Below are 18,534 nucleotides of genomic sequence, written 5' to 3'. Positions count from 1 at the left end.
AAACAATTGTGTAAGGAGTAGCCTGGAACCCTACATTGGATACCTCAGCTTAAATACCAACATGAATATCGTTAGTACTTGATAACCCTTGGCAGTTACCAAAGGAAAACCTGGTTAGGGTGGGGTAGCCCCTGTAATAGGCTACGCTTGTTTGGGCTAAGTTTAAGATGGGTGGGAATAATTCCCTTTGTCGCCTTCTTGGGGAGATAGTATTGGCATTAACATCCCTCCTATTAGAAAAAAACAAATAGTAATACGGACAATAATTATTTAGAAAACGGACGACGTGAATCCACCTGCTAAGGATCAAATATTGCCTCTGACAGTGGCATCAACCAAACCGTGAAAATACATCTTCCACACAGACTGCGGGTTCTTCTGCATCACCAACAGGATCGAAACTTTACAAAATACAGGTCTGATGAGTAGGCTATGCCAATCGCGCCTACCCAAATACAACGCACGCCCGCCCGCTTACGCACGCGCTCGTGCGCGCACGAAAGGTATGAGGTAATTGTTTAATCACATGACTCCTGCAGTGGCTGTCAAAAGTGATCCAGCAGCGCATCTTTGAGCAGCTCAGTTCGCTTCCAGCTGATTGGACCGCAGTCAGGTGTTAGGGACCATCATCAAAGTTCTCCGTCAAAAGAAATGTACAGGCTAAATGCTAGGGGGTCTGCACTTGCTAGACAAAAATCAGTAGGTGATAACAGAATTAAATACCATAATAACAAATGTGATCAAATTCTCTGGTAGATTACAGTGTAGTAATAATAACAGAATTAATTACTTTATGGTTAGGCCTATGTGTTGGCAGAATGTAGGTTTGTTTTTGCTGTTTCTGCAGGGCTGACTTAGAAGTGTGAGCATTTTGAAATTGGAGAAAAAACGTAATTGATATTCTGTCAGCTTACTCCTTCGCTATTTCCACTCCTTTATTTATCCAATTTCAAATGATTGTAAAATCAGCAACACAAAGGCCTACACACACAAACAAGCAAGCTGTCTCGGCATCTCTGCCCATTGCATTATAGCTGGTATTCCTGTGGCATCATATCCAAGAGCAACAGAACAGGTTTGTCAAATTCCTGATTGAATGTTAATAGTTGTAACTGTTTTATTCACTTCATCATATTTCAATGGCCAAATAATGTTAGATGTATGTTAGAATAGCCCATTAGTATTTGCACAAACCTTTCTAGTAACAATGGTTATTTGCTGTGATTAAAATTGCTGTCTAATTGTTAAAACATGTGAAGTAAGCTATATTGCTCTTCACTCTGCTCCACTGCAGCAGAGGGGAATTCCCTGTGAAACAGTTTTATAAAACTTTTGACGTACTCCCTTGTTCGGAATGCCTACCCCGCCTCTGTTGCAAGTCAGCTCGTGCAGGCTCCGGAGACAGGGGACTAAGGGGAGGTGAGGCTGGGTGCAAGAGGGAGAGCGCCGAATGTGGGTCGCCAGAAAGTGCCGCTGGGCTGCAGACACTCCGAGTCGCACGGGGTGGCGGGGGGAATGACTTGAGCACCGGAGCTTCAGTGCGGACGCTCATCACCTGCACCGACATCTGGATTGCATTTGACTGACTTCGCACGGTCAAAGAAAAGCCACTCTGCCGAGTTTGAGAGTAGAGGAGTACAGAGGAGATGGCATTTGGACGCACATCATCCCCGCGGTGTGCACAGCAAGCGGGACGCTGGTGACAGTTCAAACGCAGAGGTTTCACCTCACAACAGCAGGAGGAATTCAGCCACTGAAGATGGTGATTCTGCGTGTGTCATGGCAAACGGAACTGGCACTATCATGTTGAAATGCGTGGTTGTCGGTGACGGCGCCGTTGGGAAAACTTGTCTGTTGATGAGCTATGCAAACGACGCTTTTCCCGAAGAGTATGTGCCCACTGTTTTTGATCATTACGCAGGTAAATCATGAAAGATAAATTGTTGAAAAATTGGTGGTAATTAGATAAACTTTTATTGCTATCTATTTTAACTTGATGTTTTGCATCTTATGAAACATTTACCATTCACATTTGACTAAATACTAGCTTTGGGGATATTAATGATGATTATCACATCATATTGGTTATTAGAGCTGTACATGTCCGATTAGATAAACTGATCTTATGCATGTTCTTATTAAAACCACCTGTGAGCTTCAATAACAGCGACCCCCTCCTCCCTTGAAAAACTGTTTACAGGCAGGGGATGTTGACACTAATCAGTGTGCAACTAGTAAATGTATGTTTACAACAATGAGGTAATTAATTTGCCTATGTGTGCAACAACACAAGTCTATGTGATGTTAAGAGAAGTGTGCATGTGTGACATAAGTATGAATGGAATGGTGTGGGTGAGAGAGAAAGAGAGATGACCCCCAATTGTTGTGTTATGTATTGAATGTTGTTTTTATTATGAATCTGTTTGAACAACTAGAATATATAGTGTGGGCATGCAGACAGGAATAAGCTGTTGAGAATTGTGTGTATGATTTTTCCAGTCAGTGTAAATGTTGGAGGAAAGCAGTACCTGCTCGGATTGTATGACACAGCTGGTCAGGTGAGTGGAGGCTAAACATTCAAACATTCTGAACTTGTTTATCTTACTGACATCATGTAATCATAGTACAATCATAGCACAACAACTTATCACAAACTTCATTAATATTGCATAGTCTATATTTTGTACACACACACACACACACACACACACACACACACACACACACACACACAAGCACTGAGGTGCTTCGAAGGCTGTTGAGGGGCTCAAGGCCAGGGCTGTGGTAGTAAAGCCACAGTGTGTGTGGGGTGTGGTGGGGTGTGGTGGAGGACTTAGCCAGAGGGCTCAGCAGACATGTGGCTGCTTTTCCCCTTCCTGCTCCCCGCAGGGAGGCTGGCCAGATGCAGACGGCAGTCAAGATGTGGCCGGGATTTGATTTCAAAGAAGTTTTAGAGGCAAACACAAACACACACACACACACACAAGCACGCGCTATATGCTGTCGCCGCAGCTGGAGTGAGTTAAGGCTCCTGCCGCCTGCGATTGATCAGTGGATGCTGAAGGCCGCGTGCGGGTCAGAGAGAGTATGGCAGTAATAATGGCTGCACACTCAGAGGAACAAAGGATCCCTTTCAAATTTCCTCTCATTTCTCTCATCACAGACCCTTGGCAGCACATGTGGCTCCAAGTTATAAGAAGTGGGTCATAAGGCTTGGAGAGGAGGAGAGGAGGAGAGGGGGATGAAAGGGCAGAAAAAAAAAGAGAGAGAGAGAGAGAGAGAGATGAAACTAGGAGTGATGGGAGTTAGTGCTGCTGAGGGTTGTGGCTGTGTGTGTGTGTGTGTGGGGGGGGGGTGTCTTCACCCATATGAACTCCACTGCACAGTCATACATTTGAACCACTCAAGCGTTACACCCCTGGGTGTGACAAATAATCAAACCCCAGTTACCCTCTCCCTCTCTCACATATCTACTGTGTGTAATTGTAGCAGAGGAGCTGGAATGAGACAGGATTGGGAAGAGGATGTGAGAAGAATGTACATGCATTTGTAAAGTTGGGGATTTTTGTGTGTGTGATGAGGGTGGGGGGGTGTACTCTCAGATGATCTGACTATGCCTTGGAGCTTTCGTCTCCAGAGCCGCGCCAACGCGTCAGATTGGTCTCAGATCAAATCGTGGACTGGCTGCGTGATTGGTGCTGACGTGCTGAATGTAAGGAGGCAGCAGAAACTCACCTAGAGAAGCTACTGTAGCTTCACACTGGAGCTCTGTCCCTTTCTGTCTTTCTCTTGTCGTTTCTCTTTCTTTTCTCGTTCTCCTTCTCTCTGTCTGACGTGTTTGTTTCGTTCACTACTTCCCTTTGTCTCAGAGAGACGTACTGTACACATGGGCCGTGGAGCTTTGAGAGGACGGCGTCTTGGCGGCTCCAGATGGGAGAAGCCGCTGCTGTTTGCACAACACAGAATAACACGAGAACCTCTTGGTTGAAAGCCACTAAAACACCACCCATGACCACCCACCGCCAAATCATTACCCTTCCACCCTGCAGAATATCACTTGGACAACGGCTTGCAGGGTGTGACTGTTTACTTAATGTCCATCCCTGAGGGTGATGCTATTTATCCAGTAATGAAAAAGTGATAGATCAAGTGATAGATGGCACCTGCCATCCTGCATTAATCTCACTGTTAGTCAAATGCCAGAACTGAGCCCCTTTCCACCTTCCTTTTTCTCCTGCCGTACTCATCTGCTGTCTGTCTACCTGCTTTGGCACATGTGCTGTGTGAAGTTCCTCTGGGACAGGAAATCTATTTCAGGAAGAAAAAGCCACAAGTGGCATTTGTGTGTTTACACATGGTGTGTAGCACACTCTAAAGCAAGCTGAGCTCTCTCTCTCTCACACACACACACACACACTTTTACGCACACACAGACACACTTTTAAGTCATGACAGATGAAAAGCATCTCCTCAGAGTAGCATGGCGAGTATCTCACACTCAGAGAGAGTTATCTGTGAGCCCTGTGGTCTTGTTTGTGCAAAACCGTGTTTTGAATAGTAAGTGCTTGGAGGTGAAACTTAGTGTGTAGGTATGTGGGGATGGGTTTGATTCGCTGCACAGCACGCTGTAATTAATGTGCAGCGACTGAATAAACATGCCTATGAATTATTCTCTTTGGAGGACAACAGGAGGAGATCTAGCGCTTCCTTTCTCTCACCTCACCTCCCGTCTTTTATCTCTTATGTCTCTTTTACTTCTTCTTCTTTGGTCTGTATGTGCCAGAGGAATAAAGTCTACTCCAACAGTGGAGTTTAGGATGTGCCCACTCGCCCCCCCCCCCCCCCCTCCTCTCTCTCTCCCCCGCCCTCTCCCATGATTGGTGGCTTGATTGGAGGCATGATTGGTGGCTTGATTGGAGAGAAGTACTCAGTGGTGAATTGACCCATTTACAGCTCCACAGCAGACGGCAAAAACCAAAATCCACAGGAGCGCAGAGCTGACATCACACAAACAAACCACTCACACTCAAACTCACTTTATATGCACAGGCACAGGCAAACCCACTCCCCAACACGCCACATACACACATGTGGACAGGAACATATATGTTTATAAAGAGAAAGGGGCACAGCCTTAATACCAGTCAAGTAGGGGAACCTAGAATATGGAACCTGGATTACAGGATTCTCTTAGTCTCCATTGCTGCAACACATTGGTCCTCTTGCAATCTTACAATTCATTTCATCTGGTTTTGGTAATGTCACTAGCCCGGGTTGACACCAGACCCTTCTCAAATTTGCCGGAAGTTCGTCTGGGTTTTTCCCAGGCTATAATGTCACTGAAACAAAGAGGAAATAAAGTTTGACAGAGGCTTTATAGTACCTGTCAATAGTGCCTGTCATACTAATGTTAGTAGTAGCTGGAGTGAAATACTATCAATACTATTAATTAATTAGTAATTACTACTGTAGACAAAGTGAATGCCTATCTGTCAGTCTACGAACAACTAAAAAGACTATGTGATAGTCATTGCATGCCAGTTATTTGCAGTAGCAGTGCTTTTGGCTTGTCCAGGTTCTTCACTGGAACAGCATCTGCAGCAACCAGTGCTCCTTTATCAAAAATCAATGGCAGCAGTGGCTGACTTGGCAGCATCTCTTTGCCATGCTCGATGTTGTGCTCTATTTTATATTCTTCCACTACTGTGATAGAGATATCAGTCAGGTGTTTGATCCTATTCTACATCAGATGCTCCTGAGATGTCCAGAACAGATTAAATAACAACACACTCTGAGCATAAGCACATTGCATGCATGTGTGTATGTGTTTGTGTGTGTGTTTGTGTGTGTGTGTGTGTGTGTGTGTGTGTGTGTGTGTGTGTGTGTGTGTGTGTGTGCGTGTGTGTGTGTGTGTGTGTGTTTTAGTACATACATGCCATGCACATACAAGCACATGGAACCACATGGCTGGTCTGAACAATTGGTGGTATTGTGCATGTGTGGCTGTAGTGGACCACTCGGTGCTGGGCTGCCTGTGTGGACACTCAGGCGTGGGGCTGGAGAGAGAGAGAGAGAGAGAGAGAGAGAGAAAGAGAGAGAGAGAGAGAGGGAGGGAACAGCAGGGGAGCCAGGAGAGGAGAGGGAGAGGGCAGCTCTTAATTCTCCAGCTCCACTCATCCAGCAGGAAGAGAAGGAGGGGCGCCATGCTCCCAGGTCCACTGCATTAGACTGGTGCCTGTTTGTTCCAGGCCATTTCCTCTCAGCTTTTAGAGCACCGAGAAGCCCTCACTCAGTCTCAATCTCTCTTTCACTCTGTCTGTCTATCTCTTTCACACTCTCTCTCACGCTTGCTTTCTCTCACAAATACACACACTAATACACACAGACACACATGTAAACAAACAGACACAGGTCAAGGTAATATTGGACAGTCACATAGCTGTTTTAGAGGAGATGTTGAGGGTTCCCCTTGGTTATGTATCTGAGTGTTTGAGTAGTAACACTTCCTGGGGTACCTTGACAATAGAGCAGTATTTCTCAGGGGGAAAACTCAGTTTTAATGGAACACAATGTAATTAACTAACTCCCTTACCACCACCACCACCATTACTACAAACACACACACACACACACTCAGATCCACACACAATTTTAACGAGAGGACACACAAATTATTTGTTTGCTTAGGGTATTATAGCCCCGCCCGCTTGCATCTCAGCTCATTTGTCTCTAAGACACTAGTCTGGCTACCCTCAATGTGCTAATGTTTCCCTCAGCTACCAGGATGGCGGGCCAATCAGGGACAAAAGGGAATAATGTTACAGTTTGTTCTGATATCGAAAGTGGCCGTAGTAGAGCTAGAGAAAGCAATACACTGGTCAAACATTAATGAATTGCTGCTGGACAAATTTGTATATTTACATGTATACAGCACAGGTATGGGCTATACAACGTTGTTTCCTTATTGCCAGTGCAGTTCATTATCAGTTTGTAAATTTAGAGGCAAAGTAGGAAGTAACGAATCCCTGGTCAATGCAATTGGTCAGGATGGAGCAATTATTTCAAAGTTTAGACAAAGTCTACACCTATTGCGATGCTACGATTGGAAACTCTTCTGGGTGTGGTGAGACCAGGCTAGGCATCATATGAGGCAGGAGGTTTTCAAGGGAGTGAAACAATGATGCAACCCATCTAATATACCAGTATGACTTCCATACCCAAACCATCCTGCTGCACAAGGCTGCGCCTGTTTGTTATCCAGGGTACAGCAGCACGCAGGCGCTGTATATCACCAGCTCGCCCATGAGATAGATGGAGAGATGGCCGGAGATGTGGGTGGGTGATCTGTTGCTTTATTCCAATTTCAGTTTGGCAGAGAGGGTGTAAATAATATCCCTCTCGCTCGGCAGAATGTTTTAACAGGCAGGGGGATATATTTATAACATCAGTGGCCACCGACATTAATACACACACACACACAAGCCCATACATATACGCCATACTAATGTATGTATGCATTCACACAATGCAGCAGTTTTGAAGTGGCTCTGTAGAGTATAGATTTGTTTCACACTGTTTTCTGAATTTCATTTGTGAAATCTTACAGTTCAGACTGGTACTGCAGTTTGTAGTTTCTTCTTGATATTGTACTAGTTTCAGTTTGTTGCCTGAGTGTGTAGTTACCCTTACACTGAAGGTTACTCGGTGTCAGACTGTTCCTGTCATAGTTTGAGTCAGATTGCAAGTGTAATCTTAAGAGATTTAATTTGCAGCTGTTGTTGATGAGCTAGTTTTAGACAGCTGTTGCAGCATGTAGTTTCAGATTTCACTACTGTTGTAGTGCATAGTTTCAGACTGCTGTTTCAGTTAATACAAGTTTAAACTGGTGTGGTAGTTTATCATTTCAGATTACTGATGTTGTTTTTAAATTTCAAAAGCAGTGGAATAAAGACGAGCTATGATATGAGCTGTTCACATGGAAACCCAACTGAAAATACACAAACAAACGCTTCTACTCACCTCAGACATACGGTCACCTAAATGTTGTTATTGGAAACAGCAACATGCCAAATCTGTGTAGCTTCTCCACTCATGTCTCTGATGTCAATACGTACTATACATGTGGTAATGCTGCCATATTCACCTCTGCTGTAATGTTCAACATGAACTAAGTCACCCTTTTCCTGCTTTGCTACCTCACAGGAAGACTATGACAGGCTGCGGCCACTGTCCTACCCCATGACTGACGTCTTCCTCATCTGCTTCTCTGTGGTGAACCCTGCCAGCTTTCAGAACGTGCGGGAGGAGTGGGTGCCTGAGTTGCAGGAGTATGCCCCTAATGTGCCCTACCTGCTCATCGGAACCCAGGCGAGTACCTCTCTCCTTGGGGGGTCTGTCAGCATCTCAGTGCACTCTCCATCCTCTCAGCCATTTCTTACTCATCACCATCCACATCTACCTGAAATCAGCACGCATGGTTTTAGAATAGATTATCCCATCGCAATTAGATGCTCTCTCTCTCCTACATGTAGGATTGCTTTGCAGCTCTCACTTGATTGAGTCCACACAGTTCAGTAGCCTCATGCCCACCTTCCCATCTCGTCTGCCCTAATGACTGCTCCAGTAAGTGCTAGGAGTAATGACACCAACTTGACACTTGAAATCAAAGTTTTTACCATTGAGAACTTCAATAAAAAATTTTCCATTCCAGAAAAAAAAACATTATGTTAGTGGTCAAATGTATTCCTTGCCTGAGGAGCTGTGCTCCAGAAATCCCATGTCATAACCCATGCACCTGTACATCCTGGCAGAGTGTTTGTCATCCCCCTACACGTCTGTCAGGGCATGTTTACTGCTGTGTCTGAGCCGCTGTCTTAATCACAACCAAGAGTGTGTGGAATACAAATGCTTAGCTGATCGATGAAAAGAGTCTCTTGCCCGCTGTCCTGTGCAGCACCTTTCCCTTTTTCATCTGGAAATTAGCATTAGCACGCTAAGATGAACTGTAATCAGATGGAGATCTGTGGCTACAGATGGGGTTCAATTTCATACACAGGTAGTCGGCTGGCCTCAGTTTACTGCACAGCTGCTCTGGCTTTCAGCTGCCCTTCTGGGAAATGGAAAATCCAGTTGCCCTTTTAAACGACTTTTTACAGAAATGATCTGGCTAATGTGTTGAGATGTGGGAAATACAGTAGGAACAACTTTTCCGGAGGAACACCCTGATAAGGTTACCCCCCCCCCCCCCCCCCCCCCCAAACACACACTTTCTGTCGAGGTAGCCAGCGGGGTGATTGAAGAGTGTTATTTTCCAAGAGCCAGACACAAGGTTTCTGGACGATGTATGTTCTGTAAACACCAAAATGTCAACTAAGCCAAGTATGTGGATACAGCAAGCATCCAGTCTGCCTTTGGGATGTTATATTTGTGAGGGCGTGTTGTTGAGGTTATTTATTGACCTTTTCAGATTGACCTGCGGGATGACCCAAAGACCATCGCCAAGTTGAACGATGTGAAGGAGAAGCCCATTCCAACAGAACAGGGACAAAAGCTGGCCAAGGAGGTGAGGGCAGAGACCAAGCTCTTAAAAGAAAAGCATTACTCTAATTCACAAAGCAACTGTAGATATGCTGCCTGTCTTACACATACCTGAAGGGTCAAAATATCAGTAAAAGACACCCACATCATTACCTGGCATTCCATAGCAGCAGTGATGATACACATCTAAAACTAGTTCTGATCTGGTTCTGAAGTTGGGAAGTCCTAGTGAGTAGAAACAGAAGTGTCTTGAACAAGTCATGCTCAGTTCTTCTTTGAGATATGTAACCTTTCGTATATTTCAAAGGTGATCTAGTCCATATACATATACAGTACACATGGTTAATCATGGACTACTCATTTAACAAATGCACTGGAAAATCATAAAATTACTGAAATCTAAATGTTTTTTAAAAATATATCTCCATGAAGGGAATTATGGGTAGATTTTTCAGAATGTATAACAGGCATGAAGTAGATCTCTGTGACCTGCGTGTTGGCAATGTCCTGTCTGGTACCATGCTCATTAACTGAACCTCTAGCACTCGGAGGCATCCATTCCAATCTGAGAGATAATGCATGCATCCAAACACTACCACACAAGAGCATGGCTTCCTATGTTCCCTTTCCTATTTAGAAACGGTATAATTTATTACAACTATCACCCAAATGCAATATGTAAATATAATTTCACAAGGTGCATTAACATGTAGTAAAATTAGGTCACTTCATGCTATTTGCACCAGAGTATTAACTTGGCATTGCTGGGTACCCAATTCCCAGCGATAAGAGATTCTTAACACCAAGTGAATAAAAAAAGCATTTCACAGCTGTAAGTATGAAGTGTGTGTGTGTGTGTGTCACTGCAGATTGGGGCCTGCTGTTACGTGGAGTGCTCCGCTCTCACACAGAAGGGTCTGAAGACGGTGTTCGACGAGGCCATCATCGCCATCCTGGCCCCGAAGAAGGGCGCCCTGAAAAGACGCCTGGGGCCCCGCTGCATCAACTGCTGCCTCATCACATGAGAGCACCGCCCGGTCGCCAGCCGGACAGGAAAACAGCCCCTACAGGCATGACCGACTGACCAATGTGACTGTGTGCTAAATAAGCTAAAGAGAGACACAACTAAGACTTTTAAAAAAAAAAAGAACAAGAGCATGATATTGCAACCAGAAGATGATATTGCAATCATTAGATGACTTGGGGTGGGGGTGCGGGTGGGGGGGCAGAAAATATCAGAAAGGGAATGGTGGGGTTTTCGAGATCAGGGAGCAGGTTAAAGGGGGTAAACAACAGGTGCAGTGGGCACAATAAACAACACATTCAACTGGAACAAGAGGTGGGAGGAGCAGCGTCACAATGACAGAGCGCCAGATGTACAAGCACAGTCCGAGACCAGAGAGGAGGAGAGGACGGCGACAGGCACACAAGTGGAGCGTGGGGGAGCCGGAACACGAGGAGAGCAGACGCAACAACATACAATGCACCCGTCCGTGGCCTCTACAGGGAGACGCAACAACCTCAACAAACAGCAGCACAACCAAACACACGCCAAGCATTTACAGAAGTGATTCTTTATTTGCTACCAGAAAAAAAGGAAATAGTGCATCTCTGTTCGCTGGATTGCAAAATTCCCTTGCTATCTTTTTCTCAATCTCTTGCTCTCTCTATCTCTTTCTCTTTCATCCACCCACTGTATAAAATGTCTCAGTGAAGTCTGTATTACTCAGTACCAAATACCTTATGGGGGGACAAACAGAACACACAAAGAAAAGAATACATACTGCCACCAAATGACAAGAAAATAGTACAAAAAGAACAAAAGTTTTAAATTAAGACAAGACATTTTTTAAAACATTTCCTGTGTATATGACCTCAGTGACTACTGGAGGGGAATGCTGGAGGATCAGAGGACTGAGGGGGGTGTCCTTCACATGTCCCCTGGTCCTGACTGACACGTCTCAATATCTGAGGATCACATGCCGCCGCCCCGTTTGTCCACATCAGCTTCTTTCTTTTTGTGTGTGTGTGTGTGTGTGTGTGTGTGTGTGAGAGAGAGTGCACACTTATGCACATTTGGTCGTGCCTCCAGACGTTACTTGCTCTTGTAGATGAGCTGCTTGCGGTGCCAGTGGATCCAGACGGGGGCGAGCAGCAGGCCCGTGAGGAAGCCCACCGTGGTGCCCAGTGTGCAGGAGATGGGCCACACCTAGAACAGCACAGCACACAAGGACTCAGCACCAACCCCCATCCCATGCCATCAGGCCCGACCATACAGGAGAATCACTGTGCCCTAGCGGTCTTTTCTACAACAACCAACCATGTTTTTTTCATAAGACAGAACAGAATTTATCATGTTATTTCTTGTCATTTTGGATGCCTTGCTATTTCGCTGTATGTGGGCTGAGATGTTTTTGGTTTTTTGTCCAGTTTTGATACTCAGCATGGCTCAGCCTGTCAGGGTCATCGTCATGTCAGATATGAACTGAGCAGGAAGCCTCAGACTCTGGCTTCCTGCTTTTACTGCTTGTTGCACAGGCCATGCAGATGTGTGGTGTGGCTAAAGGTTATCGTAGCAGCACAGTTTTATCAACAAAGGTCAAAGGTTTTTTTGTTTTCAAACCCCTGGTTACTATATATGAGGCAAACAAGTTTCAAAGTGAAATGTTGTTATAATTACTTGTTTTTTTTTAATGTTCCAGTGTTTGAGTGTTGGAATAAAAAGGCACAACATAAAGGGAAAATCTACGAGCCAAGCTTTATAGCATAAACAGACATGTACAGAGATTGTGTTTGCTGCATTAAAAAGTAAGAATTTCATACAGCCTGTTTTTTGTAATGCTTTTAATCCCCCAAAGGAGACATGTCATACCTTTAGAGCCTTGTATTGCTGCACACTATTTTTTATGTGCATCTAGTTGCCATGACAACTACAGTTTGACATCGGAATATCATGCGCAGTAGGCATGTCGCATAGGTCGCATATCTATGCTACATTTGTCACACAAGTTTCCCGCGGGGCTTTGAGGATTTTCTCACTGCTCCGCAGTCCGCTAAGATAAAAGGCCAGCAACTCCTTGCCCAGCAGTTTCTGTTCTCCGGCTAATGCAGATTTTGCCATGTGCTTCCGAATTAAAAATGTCACAGAGATTGATTCCTCCATCCCCCTAGCTGTCATGGCAATATTGTTACCAGGGCAACGGCAGCTTCTAATTCTGCATGCGCAGGACAGCAGAGCTCCCAAGTCAAACACCATTCTACCCACCAACCCTCTCTCCTCCAGTTCTCTAGGGAGGGTGACTTGACTACACCGAATGACGTACTGCTTTCAAAATGCCACTAGTCTTTTCTTTCAATATTATAAGTGGTTGCCTCCTGAATGACCCATCAAATAGAACTGTTACATTAGCCCTTTTCAGAGGTCCCTGAAGCCTGGTTAAGAGTATGTAATCATCAGGTCGTACAAGTCTGGAGTCCCGCAGTGCTGGATTACTCTGGCAGCGTCTTTAGGGGGATTATGATGACTGAGCTTTGAATTGGGTCGTACCGTCCCTGTTTACAGGGATTTTGCTAGAATGATCAACTTTTGGTTAAGTGAAAATGAAGTGAGCAGTCACTGAAGGGACACTGCTAAGCTACTCCGAGATAAAACGGTGATTTTGGTGATAGGGAAGACACCCAATAACACTCACCACACACATAATCTCTCAAACAGTTTGCATAACAAGATTTCTTCATCCATGGTTGTTCATGTTATGAGGGGTATTCATAAACCTTGAAAAACATTGATAATCATAAACCAGTCAATAATCTGCCAGATTTAGCCATATTCCTTCTATTGTTTAATCTACATAAAATGCATGAATATTTTCCATTATTCTCACCCGTTCTTACATGGGCTGCATGCTCTTTGAAGTGTAAGGATCAACAGCAGTGTACACAGATGCAACTACGCTCTTGCTCCGTGCTCTTGCACTGCCCTCTAAGTGCAATAACGAAGTGATGTGCTGCAATGTCTCTGTAGGAGAAGCATGCATTTGTTGCCATAATCACACAGTTGTGAGTGTTGGTGAATTCCCTTAGTCTTAAATGCCTGTGTGTGTGTGTGTGTGTGTGTGTGTGTGTGTGTGTGTGTGTGTGTGTGTGTGTGTGTGTGTGTGTGTGTGTGTGTGGCCACAAACCTGCCATGGCCGGTCCCAGTCCAGAGGGATGGGGAATGCCCCGAGCCACGCTCCAAGCACACTGCACCCTGTGGTGATCTGCAGAGACGTGTCCCACACTGACATGGCCCTGAATCACACAAACACACACACAGTTCACACAAGCACACACACACACAGTTCACACAAACATATTAATTCTGAGTCTAAAAGTAATTTTGAGGCAGAACAGCCTCCAACAATGCCTGGGGGAAGAGCAAGAAGGGATCAGGTTATGGCAGTACTGTGGTCAACTGAAGGGCGTGGAACAAAACAGCAGAATGCAGCAGGGTGCATCACAGTACAGTGGCAATTGTAGGTAAAATAAAATATATTGCAATGAATTATAATGAAACATTAAATAAATACATAAAAAATGGTACACAAAGTGCAGTGACACTAAAAAAAACTGGAAAAAAAACTGGAAACTGGAAAAACTGGAACTGGAACTGGAACTGGAACACTCAGAATAGGGCTAGCATGCGCCCTCTTGTGGCTTGCCAATAAACTGCAGATGGACTGTTTGATTTCCATTAGCATCATGTAAGACAGACACATTATTACTATATTATTAATTTTTCACTTTTTCACTTCACAGCATAAAACTGAAAGTGAAACATGTTAAAGACCATGTAGACCAAAAACAAACAGGTGTCATTAACCATTCATGAAAATGATCTAAAGAAAATGTGCATCTACGTGTTTCCATTCACTGTGTTACATTACATTACATTACATTACATTACATTTGGCTGACGCTTTTTTAGCCAAAGCGACTAACAACATGGTAAACAGTTTAAGTTTTAGAGCAATTGTTATGTGTGTGTTATGTAAGTGTTATGTGAACATTCTCTTAATCAAGGGGAAATGGACATTCTCCTAATGAAAGGAATCTGCTCAACTGTGGGATCAAAACATAAGGTTGTCAGGGCAACGTTTATGGAAACATGTATGCCATATAACAAATCTAGACGCACCCAAGCAGCAGCAAATGTAATTTGCAGGCAGGGTAGTCTAGCAACTCTCCGTTGGCTTGCAAACTGGAAAAATCAAACTTCGATCAAGCCAATCGCATCGTGTATAGAGTCGGTGGGCGGGCTTAACATAATGACGACTGACTTGCGACGGTTCCGTGTGAGTTCCCTGCTACTTGAAAACAAAGAAGATGGATGCTGCTGCTGACGAACAGCGTGACTCGAGTTAAGCTTTTTGTAAGTTGGCAAAAGTTTGATCAACTAACCAACTAGCTCCACTAGTGGGAAAACGCACTCATGAGTTGTAGCGCTATCCTATTGCGTGCAGAGGGAATTTGAAAGACAACCGTTTATCCCGCCCTTCAGATTGAGCACTGCCAATGGTGAGTTTCCAGACCCTACATCTTGATGTGGGTCTGGCTCGTAAGGCTAACAAAATGCAACAAACTGCATCAACCTAAATTGCATTATACCTTGTGCCATCGTTTCCCAAACATAGGGTCGGGAGCCCATGTGGGGTCGCCTGAAATTCAAACGGGGTGAGGTCGGCTGAGATATGGGTATCTTACAATTGAACCGTAAACTACATAAAAATATACATCAATTAAATAAAACATATGGGGGAAAAACATGATATACATCAGACAAAACAACCAGACGAACAAGGACATTTGGGGGAAATCAAAGTACCGTTCTCGTCTGGATGTTACGGCAGAGATGATTGGGGCCGCCAAAATGTTGTGACATCAAAATAGGGTCACCTGCCAAAAAAGGTTGGGAACCCCTGCCTTATGCAAATCAGGAGTTAAGGCAGCCTGCCCTAACGAATCAATTGTGTATGCTCATTAGAAAATTAAATGTGAATTTTAAAGGGACAGTGTGGAACGTTTTCAGTTGTTTGATAGCTATATTAACATCCCCCATTCATAAATGTGGCCTCATTCATGTTTCATTTCCACCACCACCAATTCGAAGCATACTTATGGGCTTAGAAATCGGCATTTACATATACATAGCATTTATAAACGCTCCATCTACGTGCGCCATTTTAAAATAACGGTGGCTGGCTAGGGACATTTGTGAAATACAGCGCCGTCTTTGGCATGCAAAGAAAAACTTTCTTGGATTTATCTACTGAATTTCCCTACATTCAGCCATGTAAGTGATGAACCCATTTTCTACAACCTACATGTCTTCCTTACATTCCGACATTGGCATTGGATTTTCCAAAAAAACAAATAAAGACAAAAAAATAACTTTGTTTGTGAGGTGTCACTGTCTCAGCAAAGCTCTTGTGCACAGCCAGGTCTGTTCAAAGGCTCTAGACCCAGAGACAGTTGATAAACTAACCTACCATAGTTTTGCTAGACCTAGCAGACTACCACAAAGTTGCTGAATGTATGTTATTTCAGGTTAGTTTGCAACAATATACAAGTTTAACCAAAGTCCTTAGCTGCTACCTAGCTAGCGAACATCACTAACCATTCCCATTCACTTTCAGTTTACTGTGCTAACGTTAGCCAACGTTAACTAGCTCAGTTAACAGGCAAAATTGAATGATTTATTCCATGATCGAAAGTGTGTTTCATTGGCATTACACACAAGCAATGACAAAAGAGAAACGTTTATGTTTTGACACACCTATTAAGGAGTCCGGAACTAGGGCCATCATCTAGGTAGATTCGCAACGAGATGAGCTGCAACTAGATAGGGTAACATGAAATGCTTTGCGATGGCTTGCAGCAGCTGGCAACGACGTGCACCATTTAATTCACACCGCTGCAACTCCTTCTGCGACGGTTTCGTCTTGACGTGGATCTTTGGTGTGAATTGGGTGTTACTGTATTTGAATTGGGTGTACTGTTTTTGATGTGCAACGGCTACCGTAGTTCTATTAGGTTGCAATATAATCCCTAAACACTAGATGGGAGAAGTTCTTACACATGGGACCTTTAAATGTTTCCTGTCATGATTTCTTATTCGAATGGTCAAAATGCACATTAAACAGTTGGATGGAAACCCAGTTAATGACTTCTGCATTTTATACATAATGATTAAATTATCTATGAGTGAATCAAAAGGTGATACCCACCCATCCCTGCTAAACACACGGATCCAAGCCTGGACATTGGGCCCCAGCATACAGAGACACCGTAGTGTGGTCATACTTGACAATAGGACAGCCAGAGAGAACGTTTCCAGAGCACTTCTGTGAAGATACACCCAGACATATATTCATGCAAATAAAAACACATTATTAAAATATAAAGCTGTGTATATAAAGCTTTGTGTTCCTTTCTCATTAAGTAACTTACTCCAAGAGAGGGGCTCCATAGAGGACAACCACCGTGTGAAAGAACAAGCAGGACAGCAGAAAGTAGAGGCAGGAGCGCACAAGTCTGGATATCTACAGAGAACAGACAGTACAGCCACACCGAGCACAGTCATCATCTAAACACAATGCTCACTCAGCAGCAGCAGAACAACCCAGAGAAGCAGCATTTGTCCTGATGTTTCTAATGTCTTTGTTTAAATTATCTTGATGGTTACATCAGTAAAAGAAGCATATATATCTGATCATCTAGATACCTTAACACGTATTTGAGATTCCTTCCAATAATGAAGCTCTGTGCTTTACCTTGTAACTTAATGTGTGTCTTTTTGTTGGTGGACTGATGCCAAGGAGCCAGAAGACAGCGATGTTGACAACAGCAACAGATCCAGCAACAGAGTAGAGCCAGACCAAATGCATGCCGTACACAGAGAACTTCTCCAGAAGGATGGCTGGCAAAATTGTGGCCATGAAGACGGAGGAGGCAATAATGGCATGAGCCGAGGCCATGCCCCGGATCTCTGTGTCCCACATGCTGAGGCTGCCTTTTCTGCTGAAACAGAACTAAAGTTTGTGGTCCATAGATTAAGTTGGTAGCTAATTAACAAGGGCACATATTCTATATAATTGTACAGGAGACAACACTGAAACTGCACAGCACTTAGAATTTAGGCCTATCATCACACTTTCTCACTGTGATACTGATACACGTGACTTTCCTCATCAAACGTGTAAAAAAAAAAGTTACATCTTATTAATCTTTAGTGACATATATACAGGAAATCGTTATTTCTCAGTGTAGATGTACACTTTGTTTGTGTAAATCACACACAAAACAAAATTCACAAAAATATTGGGCACAATCTTTTCATTAATTCTTTGTATTTATTTCATTAATTCGTTGGCCACACTGAACTCCACAAAACTGAAGATCCTAATTGTCAAAAAGAAATGTTAGCTACTTGGCTAGCTTGCTCATTGGCTGAATATCCATGATGGTAATCACGAGAAGCTTTGCGCCCTATCATGCAACACTACACAGGACACATAATATGCATTTTATAAATCACCTTATTTCAATACACAAAATTCAACTCACCACTTTCAAATCCAGTCGTTATATGGTTTGCATAAAGCTAGATAGCTAGCCAGCTAGCGAGCTAACTTAATTCCGAAAAGTTCACGGTAAATGTTTGCACGCGTAACCCTGTGAAAGGAATGTCGTGGCTGCTTTTCGTGAAATAAATATGTAACTTAGCCAAATTCATTCATTATCAGTCATAAACTAGGCAGTAAAGGTAACGTTAGACATTTAAAAAAGACTGCAAGTTGTCTTCATTAGATCCCTCTGACGGACAGATGTTTGCGCAAGGTCAGTTTGGCGTCCGAAACCGGTGTGGGTGGCGCCATGGACAGACTGAAATCCATATGAACCAACGAGAAGCTTTCTCTCAAAAGTCAAACCAATGACAAATAAGGAACAAAGTACATT

The 18,534-nt window shown here is 43.8% G+C and overlaps 2 protein-coding genes across 3 annotated transcripts; one reads left to right on the top strand and one right to left on the bottom strand.

Annotated features, from left to right (window-relative positions):
- The first annotated feature begins 1,431 nt into the window (after window positions 1-1,431).
- rhoq (ras homolog family member Q) lies at window positions 1,432-10,728 on the top strand. The gene is made up of 5 exons (XM_076296355.1): window positions 1,432-1,921; window positions 2,500-2,558; window positions 8,203-8,367; window positions 9,467-9,562; window positions 10,407-10,728. The coding sequence occupies exons 1-5, from the start codon at window positions 1,780-1,782 to the stop codon at window positions 10,560-10,562; spliced, it is 618 nt and encodes a 205-aa protein (XP_076152470.1). The 5' UTR covers window positions 1,432-1,779; the 3' UTR covers window positions 10,563-10,728.
- Window positions 10,729-11,095: 367 nt separating this feature from the next.
- Window positions 11,096-18,435, bottom strand: pigf (phosphatidylinositol glycan anchor biosynthesis, class F). Of its 2 annotated transcripts, none has more exons than XM_076296352.1 (6): window positions 18,142-18,435; window positions 17,349-17,592; window positions 17,026-17,117; window positions 16,803-16,919; window positions 13,719-13,827; window positions 11,096-11,746 (listed from the first exon to the last, which is right to left on the bottom strand). In XM_076296352.1, exons 2-6 carry the CDS (start codon window positions 17,574-17,576, stop codon window positions 11,633-11,635), a joined length of 660 nt encoding a protein of 219 aa, XP_076152467.1. In that variant the 5' UTR covers window positions 17,577-17,592; window positions 18,142-18,435; the 3' UTR covers window positions 11,096-11,632. The 2 variants fall into 2 exon arrangements, with proteins under 2 accessions (XP_076152467.1, XP_076152466.1); XM_076296351.1 differs by having other exon boundaries at window positions 17,349-17,606; window positions 18,142-18,433.
- Window positions 18,436-18,534: the final 99 nt, after the last annotated feature.

The sequence above is a fragment of the Alosa pseudoharengus genome, unplaced genomic scaffold (assembly GCF_046254945.1).
Source record: "Alosa pseudoharengus isolate Yale_2024_CS ecotype anadromous, Long Island Sound unplaced genomic scaffold, YU_APseudo_1.1 YU_APseudo_1.1_scf_20, whole genome shotgun sequence".
Taxonomy (NCBI): domain Eukaryota; kingdom Metazoa; phylum Chordata; class Actinopteri; order Clupeiformes; family Clupeidae; genus Alosa; species Alosa pseudoharengus.
This window is presented reverse-complemented; position numbering and strand designations above follow the sequence as displayed.

What these genes read in the sequence shown, in the direction of transcription:
- pigf (XM_076296352.1), bottom strand. Translation starts at nt 17,576, where the DNA reads ATGTGGGACACAGAGATCCGGGGCATGGCCTCGGCTCATGCCATTATT. An exon ending in GACACACATTAAGTTACAAG is followed by an intron (nt 17,118 to 17,348) that starts GTAAAGCACAGA and finishes TGTTCTCTGTAG; the next exon opens with ATATCCAGACTTGTGCGCTC. An exon ending in TATGGAGCCCCTCTCTTGGA is followed by an intron (nt 16,920 to 17,025) that starts GTAAGTTACTTA and finishes GTATCTTCACAG; the next exon opens with AAGTGCTCTGGAAACGTTCT.
- rhoq (XM_076296355.1), top strand. Translation starts at nt 1,780, where the DNA reads ATGGCAAACGGAACTGGCACTATCATGTTGAAATGCGTGGTTGTCGGT. An exon ending in TGTTTTTGATCATTACGCAG is followed by an intron (nt 1,922 to 2,499) that starts GTAAATCATGAA and finishes TGATTTTTCCAG; the next exon opens with TCAGTGTAAATGTTGGAGGA. An exon ending in TGTATGACACAGCTGGTCAG is followed by an intron (nt 2,559 to 8,202) that starts GTGAGTGGAGGC and finishes GCTACCTCACAG; the next exon opens with GAAGACTATGACAGGCTGCG.